This window comes from Ischnura elegans, chromosome 2 (genome assembly GCF_921293095.1).
Source record: "Ischnura elegans chromosome 2, ioIscEleg1.1, whole genome shotgun sequence".
Lineage (NCBI taxonomy): Eukaryota > Metazoa > Arthropoda > Insecta > Odonata > Coenagrionidae > Ischnura > Ischnura elegans.
The window spans coordinates 12,189,174-12,210,426 of record NC_060247.1 but is presented as its reverse complement, the minus strand read 5'-3'; the positions used below and the strand labels follow the sequence as shown (position 1 = coordinate 12,210,426).

The window sequence follows — 21,253 nt, the reverse complement described above, 5'->3', positions numbered from 1 at the left end:
AGAACATGATGCTGGCAGGCAATGAATTGTGGCTTTTCTTGTTTCTTTTCAGCAAACTCTGAATAACTAATGACAACTCCATTCTTTCTTCCTGTATTCACATTTGCTGTATTAGCAAACAATCATCTTTACACTTTTCCATGAATTTTTCCATTACTTTTGATTCTAATTTCCATTATTTTTTTAATTAAAATTTTTTCTAATTGTAACGTTTTCTTCATTTCTTCTTTTATTGTAATGGCTTCTTTAATAGTGGATCTGTAAATACCCGCATAATGAAGGCATATCCACATTAATCCCATCTTGAAATAGCTCTTTACAAACTCCTAATGCTTTGCTGGTTTTAAATTTAACGATGTTACTAATTTTGTTGCAGTTTTGATTTTGCTGCACTTATTCTTCTGGTGCTTGTGGATTCTTCTTGTTCGGACTCTTGATATTCACTATCAGTCTCTGATACTCAAGCTGACATTATTATTGCAGTTGCTGTTGAGGAAGTAGATACCAAAGGCATTTTTATTTCTTTGGATGGATGGATAGATTCATTACCTGCTGCCTTTTCAGTAGAATACCCTACTTTTCCTTTACTCTCAATCTGTGGATGACATTAATTTCTAACCTAACTGCACAGCCATTCACCATTATCTTTTGTTATGTCAAATACTTCACTCAAAGAATAGTATTTTCCTCGATTTACACATTCATCATAGGTTTTTGCACATGTTCTAGTTTTGATTGTACTTTTTTATTTGATAAAGTTTGGAAGTTTAATTTCTTTCGCCACAAAGTTGTAACTTCTTTCATTATCTCTTTCGCTTGCTCCTTCCTTCTTTTGATAGATGTTCCAAGGTTTACATAGCGGCCAAAAACTTGGATTTTCAGTGGTACCCTGCTGTTCTTTTCCAGTGACTGTTCTTCTAGGGGAACAGTTCTTCTTTTTCAATGTGAATCTTGAAATTGAGAAAGATTCTTTGCCCAGATCTTCTTGTTTCTTTCAATAGTAGTTCCACGGATCTTATGAGACATTGTAAGCGCGTGGTTTCTATTGGGTTGGCACTCCAGAGGAATTATTGAAATCAACTCATTTAGTGAAGGTATTTATTATCAATCACACACCGTGCGTCGCACACATGGCCTGCGGCCTTTACACATGAGTACTTTCCGCCGACTGCCCGCTGCCTTTTCCACACGTGGCCTGCGGCTTCCCGGAAGGTGCTGATGGCAGCATCACTCCCACGCACTCTCTATGCATGGGGATCAGAATAGCATTACCATCCGGTTTCACGTCTCTGCGAACTCAAGATGTTCCGCTTACAACTATACCCCCTCCAAAGTGAATTGTTGAATATCCCAAAACATAACAATTCAATACTAGAATACATGGAAACCATTAACATCACAATAAAACAAAGAAAGATGAAAAGTTACCCAATGATAGAAGACAGAAAGAAAAGAAAAAAAAATCTTAAAGCACTTAACAGAAAACCGTACAAGTTGAAATATATGAATCAATTCAAGTGGATCAATAGGTCCAGAGTTCAATCTTCGGCCGTGGCCTACACTTTCCTAGAATCACAAATTCCCACCTTCCCAAGCACTCGTCATCTTTGCACAGGAATCCCTTGGATTTTAAAAACCCTCTTGGCAATTCACCGTCCACGACCCCGCCCCACACTACTGATGCACTTCACACATTACACATTATCACTGTTAAGCTATACCCTTCATTTTTACAACCTTAAATCTAACATTGCATACCCATTATCTAGGGGTCCCCGCCCCCCATCACGTATCCTCCCCATAGCTCTGTCAAACAATTGACCTATTAATTTATACTCATTATTCATTCCTTCAAATCAAAATTAATTACCACCAACCAATCGTGTTCTATTAACCCCACATCTTGTCCACGATCAAATACCAAACCGTTTTTTTTTTTTTAATGGCACCAATTCTTGAGCCATTTCAAGTCCCGCTATCCCAGCGGCGACTAAAATGGCGAATACCAAGGTCATTGTTCTTGTTCGTCTTCCTCTAGAACCGTGGACAAGGGTCCTCGTGATCGGAGCGAATAGGAGTGTGAGGGTGCTGGAGCAGGGGACAGGGGAGGGGCTGCGATTCTCTCAGCTGTTCGCTGTCGGCTGCGGAGGGGGTAAGGGGACCGCCTTGGGAGGAGAGGGGAAGGCGGTGGAGGGGAGGCTGCTTCGTTCCGCTGGGAGGAGCTCTCATCTTGGTTGGGAGGGGGGGAAACCACTCCTTCTCCCTTCGCCGGCGCCTCGCCGTCTGGAGGGGTTGAGGGGGGGAAGTCAAACCCTTCCCCGCTATCCGTTCCCAGCTGGCTGGCTTCTGGAACGTCGGCGTATCCCCGCGGCTCCACAGATTCGAACTCTATGTCATTGCAAGGGGGTATAATTGGGGTTTGGGGAGGAAGGGGTGGATTCTTCCGGGGTCTTCCTCGGGGGCGAGCACGTCTCCTTCCTAGATCTGGGGGTGGAATAGAACCTGAATAAGGTTTCACACGATTCACATGCACCACAATTTTTCGAAATGGAAGCTCCAACTCTAAATTGCAATCGGACAAAACTCTTATCACTCGATACGGCCCTTCCCAGGGGCAATGAAACTTTTTCACTTGCCCTGGCTTCAAACACGGGTCGCGTAAATATACGTAGTCGCCCACCTCGTATCTGCGTTGTTTTCCCTTTGTTTTTACCCCCTCTGCTTGCGTCTTTTGTGCCCTCCGATTGTTTTCCTTGCAAACTTCCCACAACTTTGTTAGTCTCGCACACAATTCTTCCACAGCCGGGTGCTTGGACGGAACATTGTTCGCCGCTATGACTTCAAAGGGGGAGGCCATCGGAAATCCGAATATCACTTCGTGGGGGGAGTACTCTGTACTACGGTGCTTTTTAATATTATACACAGAGACTGCATAGTTTAATAAAGAATCCCAATTGTTGTTATTGTAATTCACGTAATGGCTCAGTATTTGGGCGATCGTGCGATGCACTCGCTCAACCCTCCCGTTCGCCTCCGGGTGATACGATGACGTGCGTAATCGCTTCACTTCGAGCAGTCTACACATCTCGCGGAACAAATCCGATTCAAAATTGGTTCCCTGATCGGTGAGGATCGTCTTTGGGACTCCGAATCGCAAAATCCAATTTCTAACAAGCGCCGCAGCCACCGTCTCCGCAGTTTGGTCGGCCATGGCCGTCATGACTACATACCGTGAGAAGTGATCCACAATTGTCAATATGAACCGGTTTCCTTTATCTGTTCGCGGCAAAGGGCCTACAATATCTAGCGCTAAGAACTCAAACGGCCGCGAGGCATAAGGCACTTCCTGCAAGGGGGCCTTAGAGCCTCCATACGGGCTTCTTCGATTGCACGCAATGCAGTGCTTGACGTGCTCCCTCCCGGCTCTTTCGATACCTGGCCACCAATATTGCGATACTAGTCGAGTCACCGTTGCTTCCCTACCTAAATGTCCCGCCATTATATGATCATGGCATTGCTTAAGTATTTCCTCCCTACAGCTTCTCGGCACCACAGTCCTATTCCCCCGTTTCGTTTTCCTAAACAACACGTTGTCGATTACCGCGAAATTTTTGTCTTCCCTCCACCCTCGGCACTCCTCATCACTCCCTTGCGCATCCGCGAAGTCTATCGCTCCCTCAGCGACCACGCCCCTCACCTTCCGGCTGAGCGTGTCGGCATTTAAATGCGCCTTCCCGGGCTTGTGCGCTACTTCGTAGTCGTACTCGCTTAACTTAAGTGTCCAACGCATTAGCCTGCTGCTTGGATCCTTGAGACCAAACAACCACTTAAGAGCAGCATGGTCAGTTACGATCAAGAATTTACGGCCGAACACGTAACACTTAAACTGTCGCACTGCCCACACGACAGCGAGGAGTTCCTTCTCTGTTGTAGTATAGTTTATTTCGGGGTTTTTCATTTGCCGAGACGCGTATGCCACGGGGTGTTCCTCGCCATCGATCACCTGCGATAACACGGCCCCTATTGCGAAATTACTCGCGTCCGTAGAGATGATGAAAGGTCGGTTGAAGTCGGGGTAAATTAATACCAGACTACTCGTCAACGATTCCTTTAAACTCTCCACAGCCTCGTCACACTCAGGCGTCCAATTAAAAGTAGTCCCTTTCCGCAGCAACGCCGTCAGTGGTCGGGCGAGGACGGCGTAGTTATCCACGAACCGGCGGTAATAGTTCGTAAGTCCTAAAAATGACTGAATTTCCTTTGCCGTTCTCGGGGTTGGGTAATCGCGCACCGCAGCAACTTTTTCTGGGTCGGGCCTGATCCCGTTGGCGCTGATAACATGGCCAAGGTACTTTACTTGTGGGAGGGCAAAGTGACACTTAGTCAATTTCAACGACAGGCCGGCCGCTTCCAACTTCTCGAATACCTTGCTTAGCCGTGAGGCGTGCGTGTCAATCGAATCGCTAAACACGATGACGTCGTCTAGATAAACTAAACATTCCGACGGCGTCATCCCCCGTAGCACTCCGTCCATCATCCGTTGGAATGTCGCGGGCGCGTTTCTAAGTCCAAATGGCATACGGACGTATTCGTAATGGCCGCTGTTTACGATAAAGGCGGCCTTCTCACGCGAGTCCGCGGCCATCGGAATCTGGTGATATCCGCTAGTGAGGTCGAGGGTCGTGAAGTACTTACATCCGCCTAAATATTCCAAAGTCTCTGTGATATTGGGAAGGGGGTAAACATCTGCTTTAGTTATAGCATTAAGGGCCCTAAAGTCTATGCAGAATCGATAATTTGGCTTGCCATCCAGTGACTTTTTCGGAACCACCACCACCGGAAACGCCCACGGGCTATTGCTAGGCCGGATGACCCCCCCGTCTAATTGCTCTTTCACGAAATTCTCTATCAGGGGCTTCAGGTGGTGCGGGGTCCTATAGGGTTTTTTATAAATCGGGCGGGCATCACCTGTCGGAATTTCGTGCTCCACTAGATGAGTGGCAGGGGGCCCGCCCGTTTGCGTAAACAAATTCTGAAATTTCTCAATCACTGGGGCTAGTACCTCTCGTTCCTCCCCTTTCAAGTGCCCCAACTTATCCCGAATGTCCCTTCCGAATTCCTTCACTTCCATTATCCCAACGCACTTTTCCTCCCATCCAGTAGTCCCCTCTTCGCGGCCCGTTTGAATGTCCTCACCCGAGTGCACCTCGCTAACTCTCGCGATTAATGTCCCCTTGTTTAGCGTAAGTGTATCAGGTCCAAAATTACTTACGTGTGTGGTGACGCTTCCCTCATCGCTCACCAAGCACACACACCTGGCCACCCAGCACTCCTCCTCCTCCAGGGCAGATTCCACCAGGCACTCCTGACCCGGCCGCCAAACTTCGGTGTCCAAGAAAATAGGCAGGAGTCGTACGCTCCTACCCGGAACGATTTCAGCGCGCAGGAGTCGAACCGGTACGTCAACTGCTCCATGGCGATGGTACGTCCTCGTGGGGTATCCTCGTGGTATCTTTTCGCCCCCTCTCCTCGCCGCGTCGGGGCGGAAAGGGAGATCACGGTCGGTCGCCGCCGCTAGCGCCGGGTCCACTACCGGTGACAGCGGGCTCCTCGTCGCCGCAAGAGCGGCCCCATCAGCCGGGGGCGATGACGGCCCGTCGGTCGGTCTCCTCCTTCCCCCTCTCTTCTTGCGCTGGGGCGAAACCACGCCCACTTTTCCTTCCATCCCGTCGGACGGGGCCCGCTGATAACAACCCACCGCGCCCATCGCCGCCTCCCTCCTAGTCGACGCACTCTCTCGCGCGTCGGCCAAATGAACTATTTTTCCATTCAATACCAACACTCCCCGAGTGAGATCAATCACTGCGCCGTTTTCTCTTAAAAAGTCCATCCCCCACAGTCCAGCATAGTCGCCCAGCGAGTCCACCACTTGCGCACGCAGCATCAGTGACATGCCGCCAACTCTCAAAGGGGCCACCACTTCGCCGTAATTTCGCATGTGCCCCCCCGAAATCCCTCGTATCCTAAAGGGTGAGAAAGTGGGGGTCAACTTGCCACTGCACTGTCTAGTCATTAGGGAAACTTGGGCTCCTGTGTCCACTAGCATAGGCCACACCCGTCCGTCCTTCTCCACTCGCACTACCAGTCCATTTGCCTCGCGGAGCGAGCAAACAGGTGTGATCGCCACCTCCTGGGGGGACCGCGTTTGGCGATTAACTCGGCCCCACCCTAGTTTAAATCCGGCTTTCTGTCGCTCGACGGCCGCGGAGTACTCTTGCAGTCCCTCGCAAAATGCCCCTGGCGGCCGCAGGCGAAGCAGGGCCCTCGGGGGCGGCTCGGACATAAGCGTGCGAAATGACCCTCCTTCCCGCACGAAAAACACGCCTTTGCCGTCGATGCAAAGACTTCCCTCTCCTCAACTGGCCTCTTTGCACGCCGTTCCACCTCCACGATGCGCGTGGCGTTCTCAATGGCGTCATCAAACGTCGCTGGCATCCTCAGTCGCGTTTGTCTACCCACCTCGCCAGAGAGACCGTTTAAGAAGGCATCCAATGCCCTCTGGTCGGCCTCTTCCCGGATGGCAGCCACCCTCTCCTCAGTGCCTTCGACAGAATAGGTCCGTACATTCGTTTCACGAACCCGATCCGCGAATTCCTGTATGGTCTCCCCCGTCTTCATCCGCAGAGTGGACATCAACTCCCGGTAGTACCGCCGGCTTTTACTTGACCTGTATCTCTCCTTCAGCAGTCCGGTAATCTCCGGATAAGTCAATGCCTCTCTGCCCTCAGCCTTGGCTCGGCAATACGTGTCCGCGGCCCCCTTTAGTCGCAGCCTAATCGCATGCTGTTTCTCCTCCTCCGTCCACTTACTCAGCAAGGCAGCCCTGTCGAACCGTTCGATAAAGGCATCCACATCCTCCGCTGGTCCGCCGCAGAAATTCTCAACCGAGGCTAAGAGGGCGAAATTCGGTTGTCTATCCGCGTAGTTCTCAGCGGTCGGGGCGAGGGGGTGCAAGGGTCTCTCGGCCTCCCGAGCCCTCATTCTCGCGTTCTCCTCCTGCAAGTCCTTTAACTGCGCAGTCAACGTGTCTAACGCGCGTTGGATATCCATTTCTTGGCCCGATATGCTAACTCTGCCCGTCATCCTCACTTACCTTCACTATAGACTTGATTCCTCTTTTTGTTGGAGGCCAACGTCCCACTTCTGACACCAGTTGTAAGCGCGTGGTTTCTATTGGGTTGGCACTCCAGAGGAATTATTGAAATCAACTCATTTAGTGAAGGTATTTATTATCAATCACACACCGTGCGTCGCACACATGGCCTGCGGCCTTTACACATGAGTACTTTCCGCCGACTGCCCGCTGCCTTTTCCACACGTGGCCTGCGGCTTCCCGGAAGGTGCTGATGGCAGCATCACTCCCACGCACTCTCTATGCATGGGGATCAGAATAGCATTACCATCCGGTTTCACGTCTCTGCGAACTCAAGATGTTCCGCTTACAACATTATGATTTAAAATTGCAGTGGGAGACTTGGAACAAATCGATAAGAAATTAAGAATAAGAATTAATAAGAAGATCGTAAGTATACAGTTGTACACTTAAAAATTGGAGAATGTTCTAGAACTTTCTGGACACTTCGATTAAGTAATATAAAATTTAATACTGTCATAGAAGACTTCAGAGAGTCTTACAAACATCCAGACTACTATAAAGAGTTCCATCATACAGATTGAGATCTTTGAAGAACGTTTGACAAGACTGTAGAAAGAACAGGGACGTACCTTGCATATGGCTGAAATTCTAATAAGAATTTTCTTGTCGGGGGTGACAATTTTTTTAAATAGAACAAAACTAAGACTTCTGACTGTTGTAATGTGAAAATTAATATTTTGTAGGGTTTTGCATTTTTACGTTCAAGGTGATGATGAATGTTTGTTTTGTTTTTTATTTACGTTGCCAATATGAAAAGTGATTGTTGTGCGGCCTTGGGATATAGAAGACGAATAAAATAGTTTTTTGTAACGAAGACGTAAAGAAGACTTTTTTTCGTTTTTGACAGATTATGAGACTTAAACACTAAGTGTTGATGCGAAGCGAAGTTTTCTTTTGATGGTGTGAACGGCGAATACGTTTGAGGTTAGAAGAAGTGAACCCCATAATTGTTCTTTGTAAGTTCGGAATCATCAAAAATGGCGGAAGAAAAGAAGACGTGTATCCCAATACTCGACAGCGATAATTACGATGTATGGGCTGTAAGAATTGAAGCTTTTTTAATGAAGAAAGATTGTTGGGAAGCGGTAAAAGGTTTCCATCCATACATAGCATTCGGCAGTGATGGAAACGAGATAGAAATGGAAGACGAAAGCCAACTCCCACCACAAGAGGTTAGGCGCCGTCAGCGACAAAATCAACAGGCCAGAGCCATTATCATTCAATACGTAGATGATTCATTTTTGGATGATATCGTGGGACTGGACCTAGCGAAGGATATGTGGGAGGCATTAAGAGACATGTGCACCACTTACGACGTGTTCCAGGAGATAATGTTCCTAAAGGAAATGGTAAATACCGAAAAAACGGAAGACCTTTCCATGATGGAGTACATGAGCAAGATCCAGAATTACAACCGTAAAATTACTAAGTGTGGCATTAATCTCCCCGGATAGAGCACTGGCTGCGTTCTACCTCATGGGTCTGCCTCGAGAAAAATATGCTGGGTTTATACGAAGTATTTACAGAACAAATGAAGGAGACATAACATCCAAATATGTTAAGTCCCAACTCCTGCTAGAAGAGAATGAAAAATGAGGCTTACGCGAAGACAGAAGAACACAAGGTTCTCAAGGTAAAGAAGAAGCCAAACAGACCTAAAGTAAGCAGTGAAAATAAATCACAAAATGCTCCAAAGAAACCTATTGGGAGGAGATACATTTGTTTCACATGTGGAAAGGAGGGGCATACTGCAAGATTTTGTCCTGCCATACAGAAGCAAGATGAAGAAGAGAAGAAGTCATCAGCATCAGTAGTATCAAGAGGCTATAAAGTACTCTGCATGCAAAGAAATCCAAACCATGCAAACAACGGCATATGGATACTGGATTCAGCAGCATCGGATCACATGAGCCCTAGGAAAGATTTGTTTGTTGATTTCAAACCCCTCTCTGGAGAAGTAACTGTGGGTGATGGTACATCACTAAAAATAGAAGGTCAAGGATTTCACAAATAAGAAAAGAAGCTGAAGAACATGAAGGTATGAAAGCATGTAAAATTGCAGCAACAACATGGCACAACCGTTTGGGACACCTGCACCATGAAGGGATGATGAAGATAGAACCATTGCGGAACTTAATGAGTAAGAAGACAGAAGAAGAATGTGAAGCATGTATACAGGGAAAGTTTAAGAGACTGAAATTTTCCTACAATGGAGAAAAAGACAGTAAGACTACATATGTCCTCCAAAGGGTCCACTCTGATGTCGTGGGGCCTATGCCCTGTGCCTCTTTGAGTGGCTGCAGATTTTTTGTCACTTTTATTGATGAATTTTCTCATTTCACTGTTGTAGTTCCCTTGAAGGCCAAAAGTGAAGTCACTGAGCAGTTCATAAAATATCAGAAAATGGTGGAAGTCACACATGGAACTAAAATACAGGAGTTCCAGAGTGATAACGGTGGGGAATACTCATCAAATGAATTCAAGAAGCACCTTGAGAAGAGTGGAGTCCTACATCGTCTCTCTGCACCATATGTCCCTCAGCAGAATGGTCTGGCCGAGCGGTACAACCAGACAATTTTGAATACCATCCGTGCTATGCTGCAACAATCTGGTATGCCAAAACATTTTTGGGCTGAGGCCCTAAAAACCGCATGTCATTTAAGAAATCATTGTCCATCAACAGCAATAGATTCTGAAATTCCACTAAAGAGGTGGCTTGGAAGAGAACTTGAAGAGAAGGATTTTCAGTACCTAAGGGTGTTTGGTTGTCAGGCTTGGTATCGAGTAGTCCATGGTGACAAGCTAGATGCCAGAGCAAAGGAAGCAGTGATGCTGGGGTACCCAGAGGGCACCAAAGGCTACAGATTGTGGGACCTCAATACAAGGAAAGTCATTATTAGTCGAGATGTCATATTCAATGAGACTGTGTTCCCATTCCATAGAAAGGTAAACAGTGAGAAAGGCGACCAGACAGAAGACACATCGAGTGAAGAAGAAGAAGTTGATGCAGCCCTCCAGACACATATGCCACAAGCCATAGCCCAGAGGCCAGGAGAGGAAAATGCAGAAATAGAGGCCCAGGTCCAGAATGAGGAACAAGAGCAGGAAAATCCTCAAGTCCTGAGGAGGTCAAATCGGCAGTGGGTGCCCAAAGGACCGTGTGAATGCTGCAACGTCACCCGTTCTGTCCTTGGAAAAGATGATGTCCCAACCAGTTACCGCCAAGCCATAGAAGGATCTCAAGCCGACAACTGGAGGTTAGCCATTGAAGAAGAATTACGGAACATCGAAGGCCAAGAGACCTGGGACATCATGAGAAGACGACCGGATATGAAAGTAGTGGGCTGTAAATGGGTTTTTGCTCTTAAAAAGAATAACGAAGGTAACATTGTAAGATTTAAGGCAAGACTTGTGGCTCAGGGTTTTACTCAAACATACGGTGTGAATTATCATGGCACTTCCAGGAAATCAGTTCGTCTGTTAGCCTATATTGCTGTGGAAAATAATTGGGAAATAGATCACCTAGACGTGGTGGGGGCTTATTTAAACAGCAAGATGGGTGAGACCATATATATGTCTGTTCCTGAAGGGGTGGATGTAAACAGAGATTATTTTGTTTGTAGGTTGAAAAAGAGCCTTTATGGTTTAAAACAGTCAGGGAGAAATTGGTATGAGTTTCTCAGTAAGATTTTGGTGGAGTTAGGGTTTGTGAAATGTATTAGTGACCCTTGTGTGTACTTAAGGAGCAATGTAATTGTTGGAACATATGTTGATGATTTCTTGATTATAGGTGATAAGGAAGAAGTAGGTGTGTTCAAAAATGAAATTGCATCCTTAATTCAGGTGAAGGACTTGGGTATGGTGAACACATTTTTGTCCATCCAATTCACCAGACCAAACAGGGGAACTGTCATTTTGAGTGAGAAGAAGTATGTCATGTCTTTTCTCAGAGATTTTTATATGTTAGAAGGTAAAGGTGTTTCTTGTCCACTACAAGCAGGTGCAAATTTTGAGAGTAAAGGAGGAGACATTTTTTGCAAGGAGAAATACCAGAGTGATATAGGCAGCTTGTTATACTTGAGTACCAATACTCGTCCAGATATTGCAAACGCAGTGTGCAAACTTAGTCAATGCTGTAGCAACCCCACTGTAACAAATTGGAATGGAGTTCAACATGTAATGAGATATTTAAAGAGTACATGTGATTATCAACTTGTTTTCAGGAAAGGTGAAGGTTTTTCATGCTATTGTGATTCAGATTGGGCAGGGGATAGAGATGATCGAAAGTCTGTCACTGGGTATGTTATCATGCTGGGAGGTGGAGCAATGATTTGGAAAAGTAGGAAGCAGAGAAGCATAGCCACCTCAAGCACGCATGCTGAGTATATTGCTATTTATGAATGTGTGTGTGAAATCCAGTGGATGAGGCCGTTTTTTTGTGAATTGAAGCAAAGCAGCCTCATTCCAAAGACCTGCACCATTTTTTGTGATAACCAAGGTGCCATATACATTGCCAATAATGACATAGTAAATGAGAGGAGTAAACATTTCGTGGTAAAATACAACTATGTCCGAGAGGCTGTGAAGGAGGGAGAGATTTCATTGAAATATGTGAAATCTGATAGTAACATTGCAGACTGTTTGACAAAGAGTTTGTCTGGACCTAAGACATTATTGTTTGCCAAAGAAATGGGAATAATTAAGTTGGAGTAAGAAACACACAACTAAAGTTACGAAGTTATGTATGATGTTTTTGTGTTTCTTTCCATCATCCTCGAACGAGGGGAGGTGTTGTAATGTGAAAATTAATATTTTGTAGGGTTTTGCATTTTTACGTTCAAGGTGATGATGAATGTTTGTTTTGTTTTTTATTTACGTTGCCAATATGAAAAGTGATTGTTGTGCGGCCTTGGGATATAGAAGACGAATAAAATAGTTTTTTGTAACGAAGACGTAAAGAAGACTTTTTTTCGTTTTTGACACTGACGTTATTTTTGGGAAAAAGTTCATCCTTTTGTGGCACAGGAAATCAAATTTTGTGCAAAAAGTAAAAGAGTCATAACCCTAGTGCATACACAAAAAATCTGTTGCTTAAAATTGATGGACAATATTGTCACGATGTTCCTTAAAATAAGTCCATTAGAGGTTATGAAATGTGAGTAAATGTTTGTGGTAAGGTAAGCAAAGAATGAAATTTTATGTTAAGAAATGATCTGGTTCACAAAATATGCAAAATAGTGAAACTAAGTAAAGTTGTTTATTTGACCGGCCACACGGTACATCATCCGCAACTTCACGGAGAAAAAACTTTTTCTATATTTGTGTCCTTAGCAGTTTGTATGCTGTCCGTGTTTTTATTATTTAACTTCTGGTCTGACGTTTGGATTGAGTCTGATACTTTTCCAGCAAACAATTTCATGGGGATTACAACTCAATAGAGTTGATTTGACTACATTCATATTTGGAATCGTAATGGGCATCAGCTGACATATTCTGCTACTAATTTTTCAATAAAGATAGAAATTTGAGCCTTTAATGATTTTGAACCTTAAATTAACCTTTGGAATGACTTGAAAATATTTTATTTTGAATATGGGCTGTCAAAAATTAGAAATTTTATCCTTTACAGGTTAATTATTTGTTTCCTTTTTTAGTGTGTTGGTATCATATGTATGACAATGCTCTTTCATTTTATATGATTTGTGTTGGAATCAGGCTATTAGGTGCAGAGAAAATGGTTTCATTATGCAATTAAATGTAGTAAGTGTTTCCTTACCTTAATTATGAGTTCTGACATCCACATCGTTGCTATAGTTGTTATTTCTTTAGTGTATATTGGTGACAAAGAAATACAATTACAAGTTATATCACCATTTACAAATATTGGACAAAGGAGCCCATTATTGATAGGCTCTCTTAATTTTTAATATTTGTGTGTGTTGAGCTGACAGTAAGCAGTGTCAAAATTGCATGGTTTAGGTGTGACTGAGATTAAAAAGAAGTTGAGAGAGGTGTGTATGGAATGTATAGGGTGTCATATTTTATTCCCAACTGTAGAAAAAGTGTAACTGCTGAGTAACTTGAGTTATGCCAGGATGGAAAAATGACATGATAGTTTTCTGAGGAAGTCTGCTCAATCCTGAACACTTGCTGCCTTTGAAGTAAGGGCTGAATGGTATGGAGCTGGTTGAAAAGTCGATGTGATTGTGTTGATGTATTTGCTGCCACACCACCGAAAACATAACATCGAAGTTGTATGAACATCAACAACCATGCCGTGGATCGGGGCAACCGACCCAGGTGGGGCTCGAACCTGCAACCTTCGGTTGGGCAGGCAAGAACTTCACCACGCTGCCACCGAGGTTGGTAATGGGGATGCCGGTATTTTTTTGCTTAAGCACACGGAAAATTAGAAGAATCCTTTCTTTATGCTATTCTGAACTTTGTCTTTATGTACAATGATTAGTGTTGTCATTTTAAAGTATTACGAGCGTGATGCGCCCTCTCCCAGCGGTCTTCCCCCGAACTTTTCAATGCAGGTCCACAGAGTAATAGGTGCGTTTCTAATTTTTAAATGTAGAGAAAAAAGGCAGGGTCTTATGTACAAATTTAATTGGAATGTTCATGTACAAATTGAGGTCAGAGGACCTCTTTAAACACAACATTGGAAGTAATTACGCTATCCTCTATTAAACGCACATGATGACTCATACTTACGTATCAACAGGAGACTTGAATGTGGAATCAGCCGTATTTTGATAAAAGTTATTTAAAGAATGCGAGATATTGTTGCAAATGAACAAATGTATCAGTTTGTGCGCCGTTAACGTCAGGAATATTTACGTTTTTTTTTTTTTTTTTTTTTTTTAATTATTTAAAAATCAATTTTAGGAAACAATAGCAATATTTAGGAAGTAAGATATGCTGTCGCATGTTCTCTGATAAATTCTGTGCATTTTGGTACCTCATTTGCAGAGTTTGGTTGCATATAAGTTGAGAAAAAGGTATCTATACAGTAGAAATAATATAGAGGATTGATGTGAGGTTATTGATTTTGTTGGGTGTTAGGCATAATAATTCAATTTTCGCTTTTACTTCTTTCTTATTTTGTAGGAACCAAACTGGAAGAAGCCACGGGGAGTGTTGCAGAGGAATGCAGCGCTCAGATGGATCAGGGATAATGTGGAGAGTGGAGTCCTGTACTTTGCTGATGATGACAATACATATAGCCTGGAGGTATTTGAAGAGGTAAATACTGATTTTCAATTTATTTCAAAATTCTTATTATTCCATTTCTTGTTTGATTTTTCTCGGAGAATTCATTAATGGAAACCTTAGGAACTGGTGAATTTTAACTTTCTTTCTTTGAGTAATATTTGTGAAATTCCATATGTGTGAACTACAAATTGATCACTTTAATATGAATTTAATGCTTTGTTGTGGAGTTGTACATAGTGCATCACCCAAAAATTCGGAATATTTCTCTTCTCAATAGCTTAAAAGTGTGATTTTAAATGTGGAAGAAAAAGCATACACGAACACCAAATTTTTTCCTCACTCCAAGTTCGAATGGAGCTGAGCTAAACATCCAAAGTTTCAAGTCAAGCTAAAGTACAACATCTCATATTTTTTCTGAGTTTTACTACTTAGTGAGTTACCAAGACAACTTCTTTCTCCTTGGAATTTGGGGCTTCTGGGTTTGAATCTTGGTCAAGGCACATGATATTTCCTGTGAGGGATTTTTGCACTTCATGTGCACTAATGGATGTCTTTACAAAGATATGCCGCTTGCTCTTCAATGGTTATTTCCTCCTTTGTTAATGTATACGGTGAACAGCCTACCATTCCAAGTTCTGGCTTTAGCATCAAGGCAGTGGCACTATGAACACAAACATGCTGTCTTGTGGCATTGTGTGTGTCTGGTGGCAGACACCACTGTGTCCTTTGTAAATACAACGAAACTCCTCAGAGGAAGAAAATGCCTCTGTAATGGAAGTGATGGAGCACGTGCTGTGAATTTGGGGTATCCAGGGTCAAATTCTAATCACGGGGAATCTTTTTTCCATCAGAATTTTTGCTTTTCATGTGCACTTTTGGGTGATTCAGTAATGTTACACTGCTGGCTCTTCCATAGTTCTTTATTTCCTTGGTTTCTTTGAATAGTATCATCTAACTTGGTATGTGAGTTAGTAACTCCTGCAAAAGAAATTATCCTTCTGGCTATAAAATTGATGTACGGGTGTGTGCCATGTGATGTAATTGGAGGTTGTCCCAACATTTTGTGATCCAAATGAGCAACACTTACTCATGAGGAATAATGTTACTTGGTGATGATGGCTTTAATTAATTTCAAACGAAAGAAGTGGAAGGGGTAGGAGAAGTGGGAGTAGGCAAGAAGGAGGAGTGGAAGAGGGAGGCGGAGAAATTTTGCCAGTGAGTAGATTCAATGCATTGCTTGTCTTCAATCGGGTGTCTTGAAAATTCTGTCTGTTGCTCTTGATATCAATGGCTTCATAGATGAGTTGCATATTGAAATTTCCCACCTTCGCAATAACTCTGAAATTATTGAAGTCGATTGTGTGCCTTGAGGCTTTATGTTCTGTTGCTGCTGACATGTCTGTTTACCCTAGTTGAATGGCCTGCTTAGGTTCTTGTAGTCGGGTTTTGACTCTGCATCCCATCTCCTTGATGTATTTTTTGCCTTGAGTTAGGAAGGGAATTTCCTAAACTCGTTTGACTTGTGGCTGTGTCCTGTCCATTGTATTTCGTGAGGGGGGTTTTACTTGGGCATTTGACTGGGCTACATCAGAAAGTTGGCTGTAGCAGACACACACTGTAACACAAAGCCGCAGAACACCACAACAATATCGAAGGAGATTGTGGAATTCTGTGTGTGAGGCTTGGAAACCATTGTCACAGAGATGTGGTTGAGGTCTGCTGATTGTGCATCAAGCATCCGAGCAGCTTCAGATTCATGTTTCTTGAACATACTTATGTTGGTGCAAGTGATTATGGGGACACGTTCTACGGACATTGTCATTAACCCTTAGAGTGTGGGAACGTTTTTCATACATTTTGCACGCTGACTGTGGCATTTACCTAGAATTTTTATTGCCACCTGGATATCTTGAACTTTGGCACTTTCCCTCACCATAACGATCGCTAAGGTCCTTAACTCTACTAGAGCAGCCCTCGTGGCCGGGGGTGTCTCCTGCACACGGGGGTCTCTTCTGCATTGGCTGGCAGCTAAAATTGTGGAACTCCCACAGCCCAAGGGTTAAGTTCACTGACAGTTGTCGGTAATGTCATCAGTAGCTACTGGCTTCATCCAAATGCATGTTAGAGGCAACCAACACTTTTTGAAGCAGCACTTTTTGGTGGCTGTTTGTACTTACCAGTCCTAGCTCACAATTATAAATCATAATCTCCAATGCTAGAGACTTTAAAGCACTCACACAGTATGTTTTCTTTAATATATATGACTCGCTGACCAAGCAAACGTCCTACTGCCCAGGCATTAATGATCAGTTGAGTTTCACCATTTATAAACCAAGACAGCTATACCAATTTTAATCATACTTGACTAGTTACCATAAAAATAAGGAGGAAAGTTCAAGAAAACTACAAAAATTGGTATTACAATGCCTTGTTAGGAAGACATTTTCTTTAATCATTTGATATACACTTTCGGGTTTATTCTCTTGATCCTTCTTCTGATATACAACAGTTTTTGTTTTGTTATCAGGTGCAAGAACAAATAAATTAGAAGGTTTACCCACATGTGATCTTGCCACGTATATGTAATTGGCCACAAGAAAAATATGGGTTTTCCAGATTCAGACCACAAACACACTATGAATGGCCTTGTGATTTGTTCAAGGTCATCACGAATCGAATGCAACATTTGTATATTGGAAATTGAATATTTTTAAACTCAAAGGGTATATCGGTTGGGATCATGGGAATCCTTGGAATGAGAACTTTCTCAATTTAGAATTTTCCTCTGAGTATAGTCACGTAAGTCACATTGATCATCAGTTTTTATTAGAGATGGGTCTAATAGCATTTTTCTTGAAATTCGAATTAATCGAATGCAAATACTTAAATTTTTTCCGAAAATCGAATGTGTTATAAAATTACTACGGAGGCAGTGATTAAATTCATGATTTGTTTCCGGGTTAATACCCCTTCGACTCATATTTTGCGGACGACAGTTTCAGGCACGCTCCAGCTCACATCTTCTGGTCCAAATGATCTGTACAGCTGCAATCCTTTATATATAAGGCTAGTCAGGTGCCCGAATTCCATTGTTGGAAGAGCTGTTTGAATGATGAAGCTGAAGGATAGCCGTCTTTCCAATGGAAGTTCTTTTCATGACTCGCTATTTCTATCACCTCCCTTATCACTCCCTTTTTTTTCGTCTTTCTGCGATTGCAGAGCATGCATGGTCGGAACCTGGGCTTGCCATACTATTCAAAGAATCAAAAATCATTGCCAGAGAGAATAAATATTTCCCTCGGCTGATAAGGGAGGCGATAGAAATAGCGAGTCATGAAAAGAACTTCAACAGGGAGGACGGCTATCCTTTAGCTTCATCATTCAAACGGCTCTTCCAACAATCGAATTCAAATCAACGGCAGCTTGACTAGCCTTATATATAAAAAGGATTGCAGCTGTACAGATCATTTGGACCCGAAGACGTGAGCTGGAACGCGCCCGAAACTGTCGTCTGCCAAAAATGAGTCGACGCGGTATTAACCTGGAAACTAATCATCTGTCGAATAGGTTCTTCAGTACTGAATACTGAATGTGTATTTTTTCACCAATTTTAAGTACAAATGAAAACAAAAGAAAAAAATGCTGAACACTTTGCAAGTCAACTTACTTCAATACGACTCCTAAATCCTGATGCAACTGCCACCCTCAATTACATAAAAATTGTGTGCGTGGAGCACCGCAATTCTTTTGTTTTTTAGTGTATGCATGTTCAAGGTTATATTAATAGTAATACTTTATTGCGTTCATTGCAAAAATTAATGGAGTAAAGAATAGGGTAGTTTCCCTCATCAAAGAAAACGAAGGGCATTGAACGGGATTTGTTACCCACCATTACTGTACTCATAATATACAAATTATTTGGTTTTAGAAATCCCAGTTTAGACGAATGGTAATGGTCAATTTTATCCTCATTTGAAAAAGGCCAAATTGGCCCCCATGCGATGCCACTCCACGTGACGTCACAGGGACCTAGTTTCTATACGAGAAGATAGGACTGTTACATCGTCTGAGATTACCAATGCATGCATGAGGCACAGAGCTCAGGGAAACATGTTTTAACAATCACCTATTAAATCTGCCTATGGTCGGATAGTTTCCTTCGTTTGATAAGGTATTAATAATCCTTATTAAAGCCAGGGGTTACTTAGTAGTAGGGTACTCTGCTACCTGCTAGCAGCCATCGTAGCGGCGCACATATCGTCGCCCCAAGGTCACCTCACTTGCGGCAGCGGGAACCAGAACAACGTCACATGGTGTTTTCCCACAATTCATACTTAGCCGTCACGTTTTTGCGCACTTGAAAATTTTCACTTTTTATTAAATCGCGAAAATAGATATCGTAATTAAAAAATCCGCCAGTAAAAAATTAAGATAAATGGTTCAAAATGGTGATTTTTATGGTCTTCTGAGGGATATTTTATTAATCCTCACATTAGTCTATAAGCAATATTAATCCAATTAAGTAAAATAGATTAAACTTAAAAATTTCTGTGAGCTCTTGGGGGGTTTTATCCCCCAAAACCCCCCCTGCACCACTGAAAAGCTGTGTTGCTGATTGCCACGACTTGAGTTTTTTGTAAAAAATTGCATGATACTACCTCACGGACCCTACTCACCAGATCTTGCACGTTTTGAGTTCCTTTTGTTCAACTGGATGAAAATGGTGATGAAAGGGAAATGTTTTGGCTATATTATGAAGGTGTAAAGAAAATCGAAAGAGGCATCAGAAACAACGAATACCAAAGGTGTTTTGTGCAGTGGAAAAAATGTTTTACCCAATGTAACAGTGTAAATTAAGAGTACTTCAAAGGTGACTAACGTTTGTGAGACAAAAAATGAAATCTTGAATTTTTTAAAATTGTGACTGGTTATTTTTGGGCACCCCTCGTATCAATCTAATTTGCTTAATTCTATCCTCTCCTTCCAAGTCAGCCAAAAATCTGATCAGCCCTCCCCTATTTTTTATATTTATTGGAATCTTAACTTATTTAACATGACAAAATCGGCCAGATATTATGAGACGGTTAATGGGACTCGGAAATTATGGAGTGGTCTTAAATTTTTGCAAAAAGGCTCATAGCCTAGTTGAGAAGTCACAAATCAATAAATAACTTCATGATGTTATGACGAATGCCATGACAAACTGCTTAAAGAATTTTCCCCTATCATACAATGTACATACTTGATCATTACTATTGACTTGCCTTGTAAAATTGAAGGTTAATAAATTTATTATTATTATTATTATGCATAATTTCGTGTTAGCCACTCTTCAGAAAAAATTGAAAAGGTGAGGGAATTCATTTGTCTGTAAAGTCATGTAGTTTCAGAGAGGAAGGAAAAAATATAATTGGAAAAATAATTTTTGGTACAAAAGTCAAATGGTGACTTGAATGCATGCACATATTTACTTTTTCTCATACACTTGGGTTTATTGTAGAGATGTGCGAATAGTATCCGCGAATACTCGAATACCTCGAATACTAGAAAGTATTCGATATTCGAGGTTTCGAATAGTTATGCGAAAAGTACCGCCTCGAATACCTCGAATACTTTGAATTTCGCGTCATACACTGTCGCACACACGTCGTTGGTAGTTGACTCGGAAAAATGTAGAGAACTGTAGTCATTTAGTGCTCGCAGCGCCGTGATACTCACGTTGTCGAATTACATCAAATTGGTGGATTTTAGCGGTGAAAAGAGTTCGTCGAGGGGAACCGAAAATGGTCGGGTGAAAAAATCCGAAAATCCCCAATTCCCCCCACCAGGAGAACCTCCGTACCGTGGGATAGCAACCTTAGGCATTTCCCACGATCCGCTATCCCCCTCCATTCAGCACTCGCCTCACCCCCTCTGACGCTTTCCTCTTCTCCGAAATCAAACAAAAGGTCCCAGCTCGCGCAGGGATCGCATTACGAAGACCCTCGCTTCGAAAAAAATATCGAGTTACGAGAACAATAAAAACGTGCTTCACGCCCTCCCCCCTTTTCTCACCCACTGACCTTTCTCTGGCTACCTGCTTCGAAGTTCCCCATTTCTGGAGGTCAACTGCTGCGTGAGTACCGTGGGATACTTACATTAGCGCATTTCCCAAGATGCGGTATCCCTCTCCATTCAGCACTCTCTCCCCCCTCTGAGGCTTTCCTCTTCTTCGAAATAAAAAAAAGGTCACAGCTCGCGCAGGGATCATATTACGAAGACCTTAGCTTCGAAAAAATACCAAGTTACACGAGAACAATAGAAACGTGTTTCGGGCCCTCCCTTTTCTCCCCCACTGGCCTTTTTTTTCCTACCAGCTTCGAAGTTCCCCATTTCTGTGGAGGTCAACCGCTGCATGAGTCATCTATTAGCACAAAAGGTGTCTAAGAATGACTTTCGTCAATTGATGTCACACCTTTATTGAATTGAAATATTAGTAACGTGCGCGTAATTTCAAAACGAATAAGACCAAACACGACGTATTTCTGAGTTTATTTAAGCATTTTACGCAAAGAAATAAATGTCAAAATACGACGGAGACTTAGCATTCTGGCGAAACTCGATATGAGCAGCAGAGCTTCTCAGAAGTTGATGCGGTATTTTTTTCCGAAAACATATATCAAGTTTCAATTTATGAATAGTGCTATAAATCTTTATTGTTACAGTCCCAGACAAAGGGATATTTTCTCAGAATATTTGGTTTCTCCCTGATAGCAATTCCAATTCATCTTCTTATCTCGTGAGAATTCCCAAAGATGGACTGAAAATAATTGAAGAAAA

The 21,253-nt window shown here is 42.8% G+C and overlaps 1 protein-coding gene across 1 annotated transcript in view; it reads left to right on the top strand.

The window, feature by feature from the left end:
- Window positions 1-21,253, top strand: part of LOC124153382 (galactosylgalactosylxylosylprotein 3-beta-glucuronosyltransferase I) — a 45,179-nt gene that overhangs the window by 11,266 nt on the left and 12,660 nt on the right. Inside the window, exon 5 of the mRNA XM_046526501.1 lies at window positions 14,330-14,464. Within this exon, the coding sequence (XP_046382457.1) occupies window positions 14,330-14,464 (135 nt within the window). The remainder of the gene's footprint in view (window positions 1-14,329; window positions 14,465-21,253) is intronic.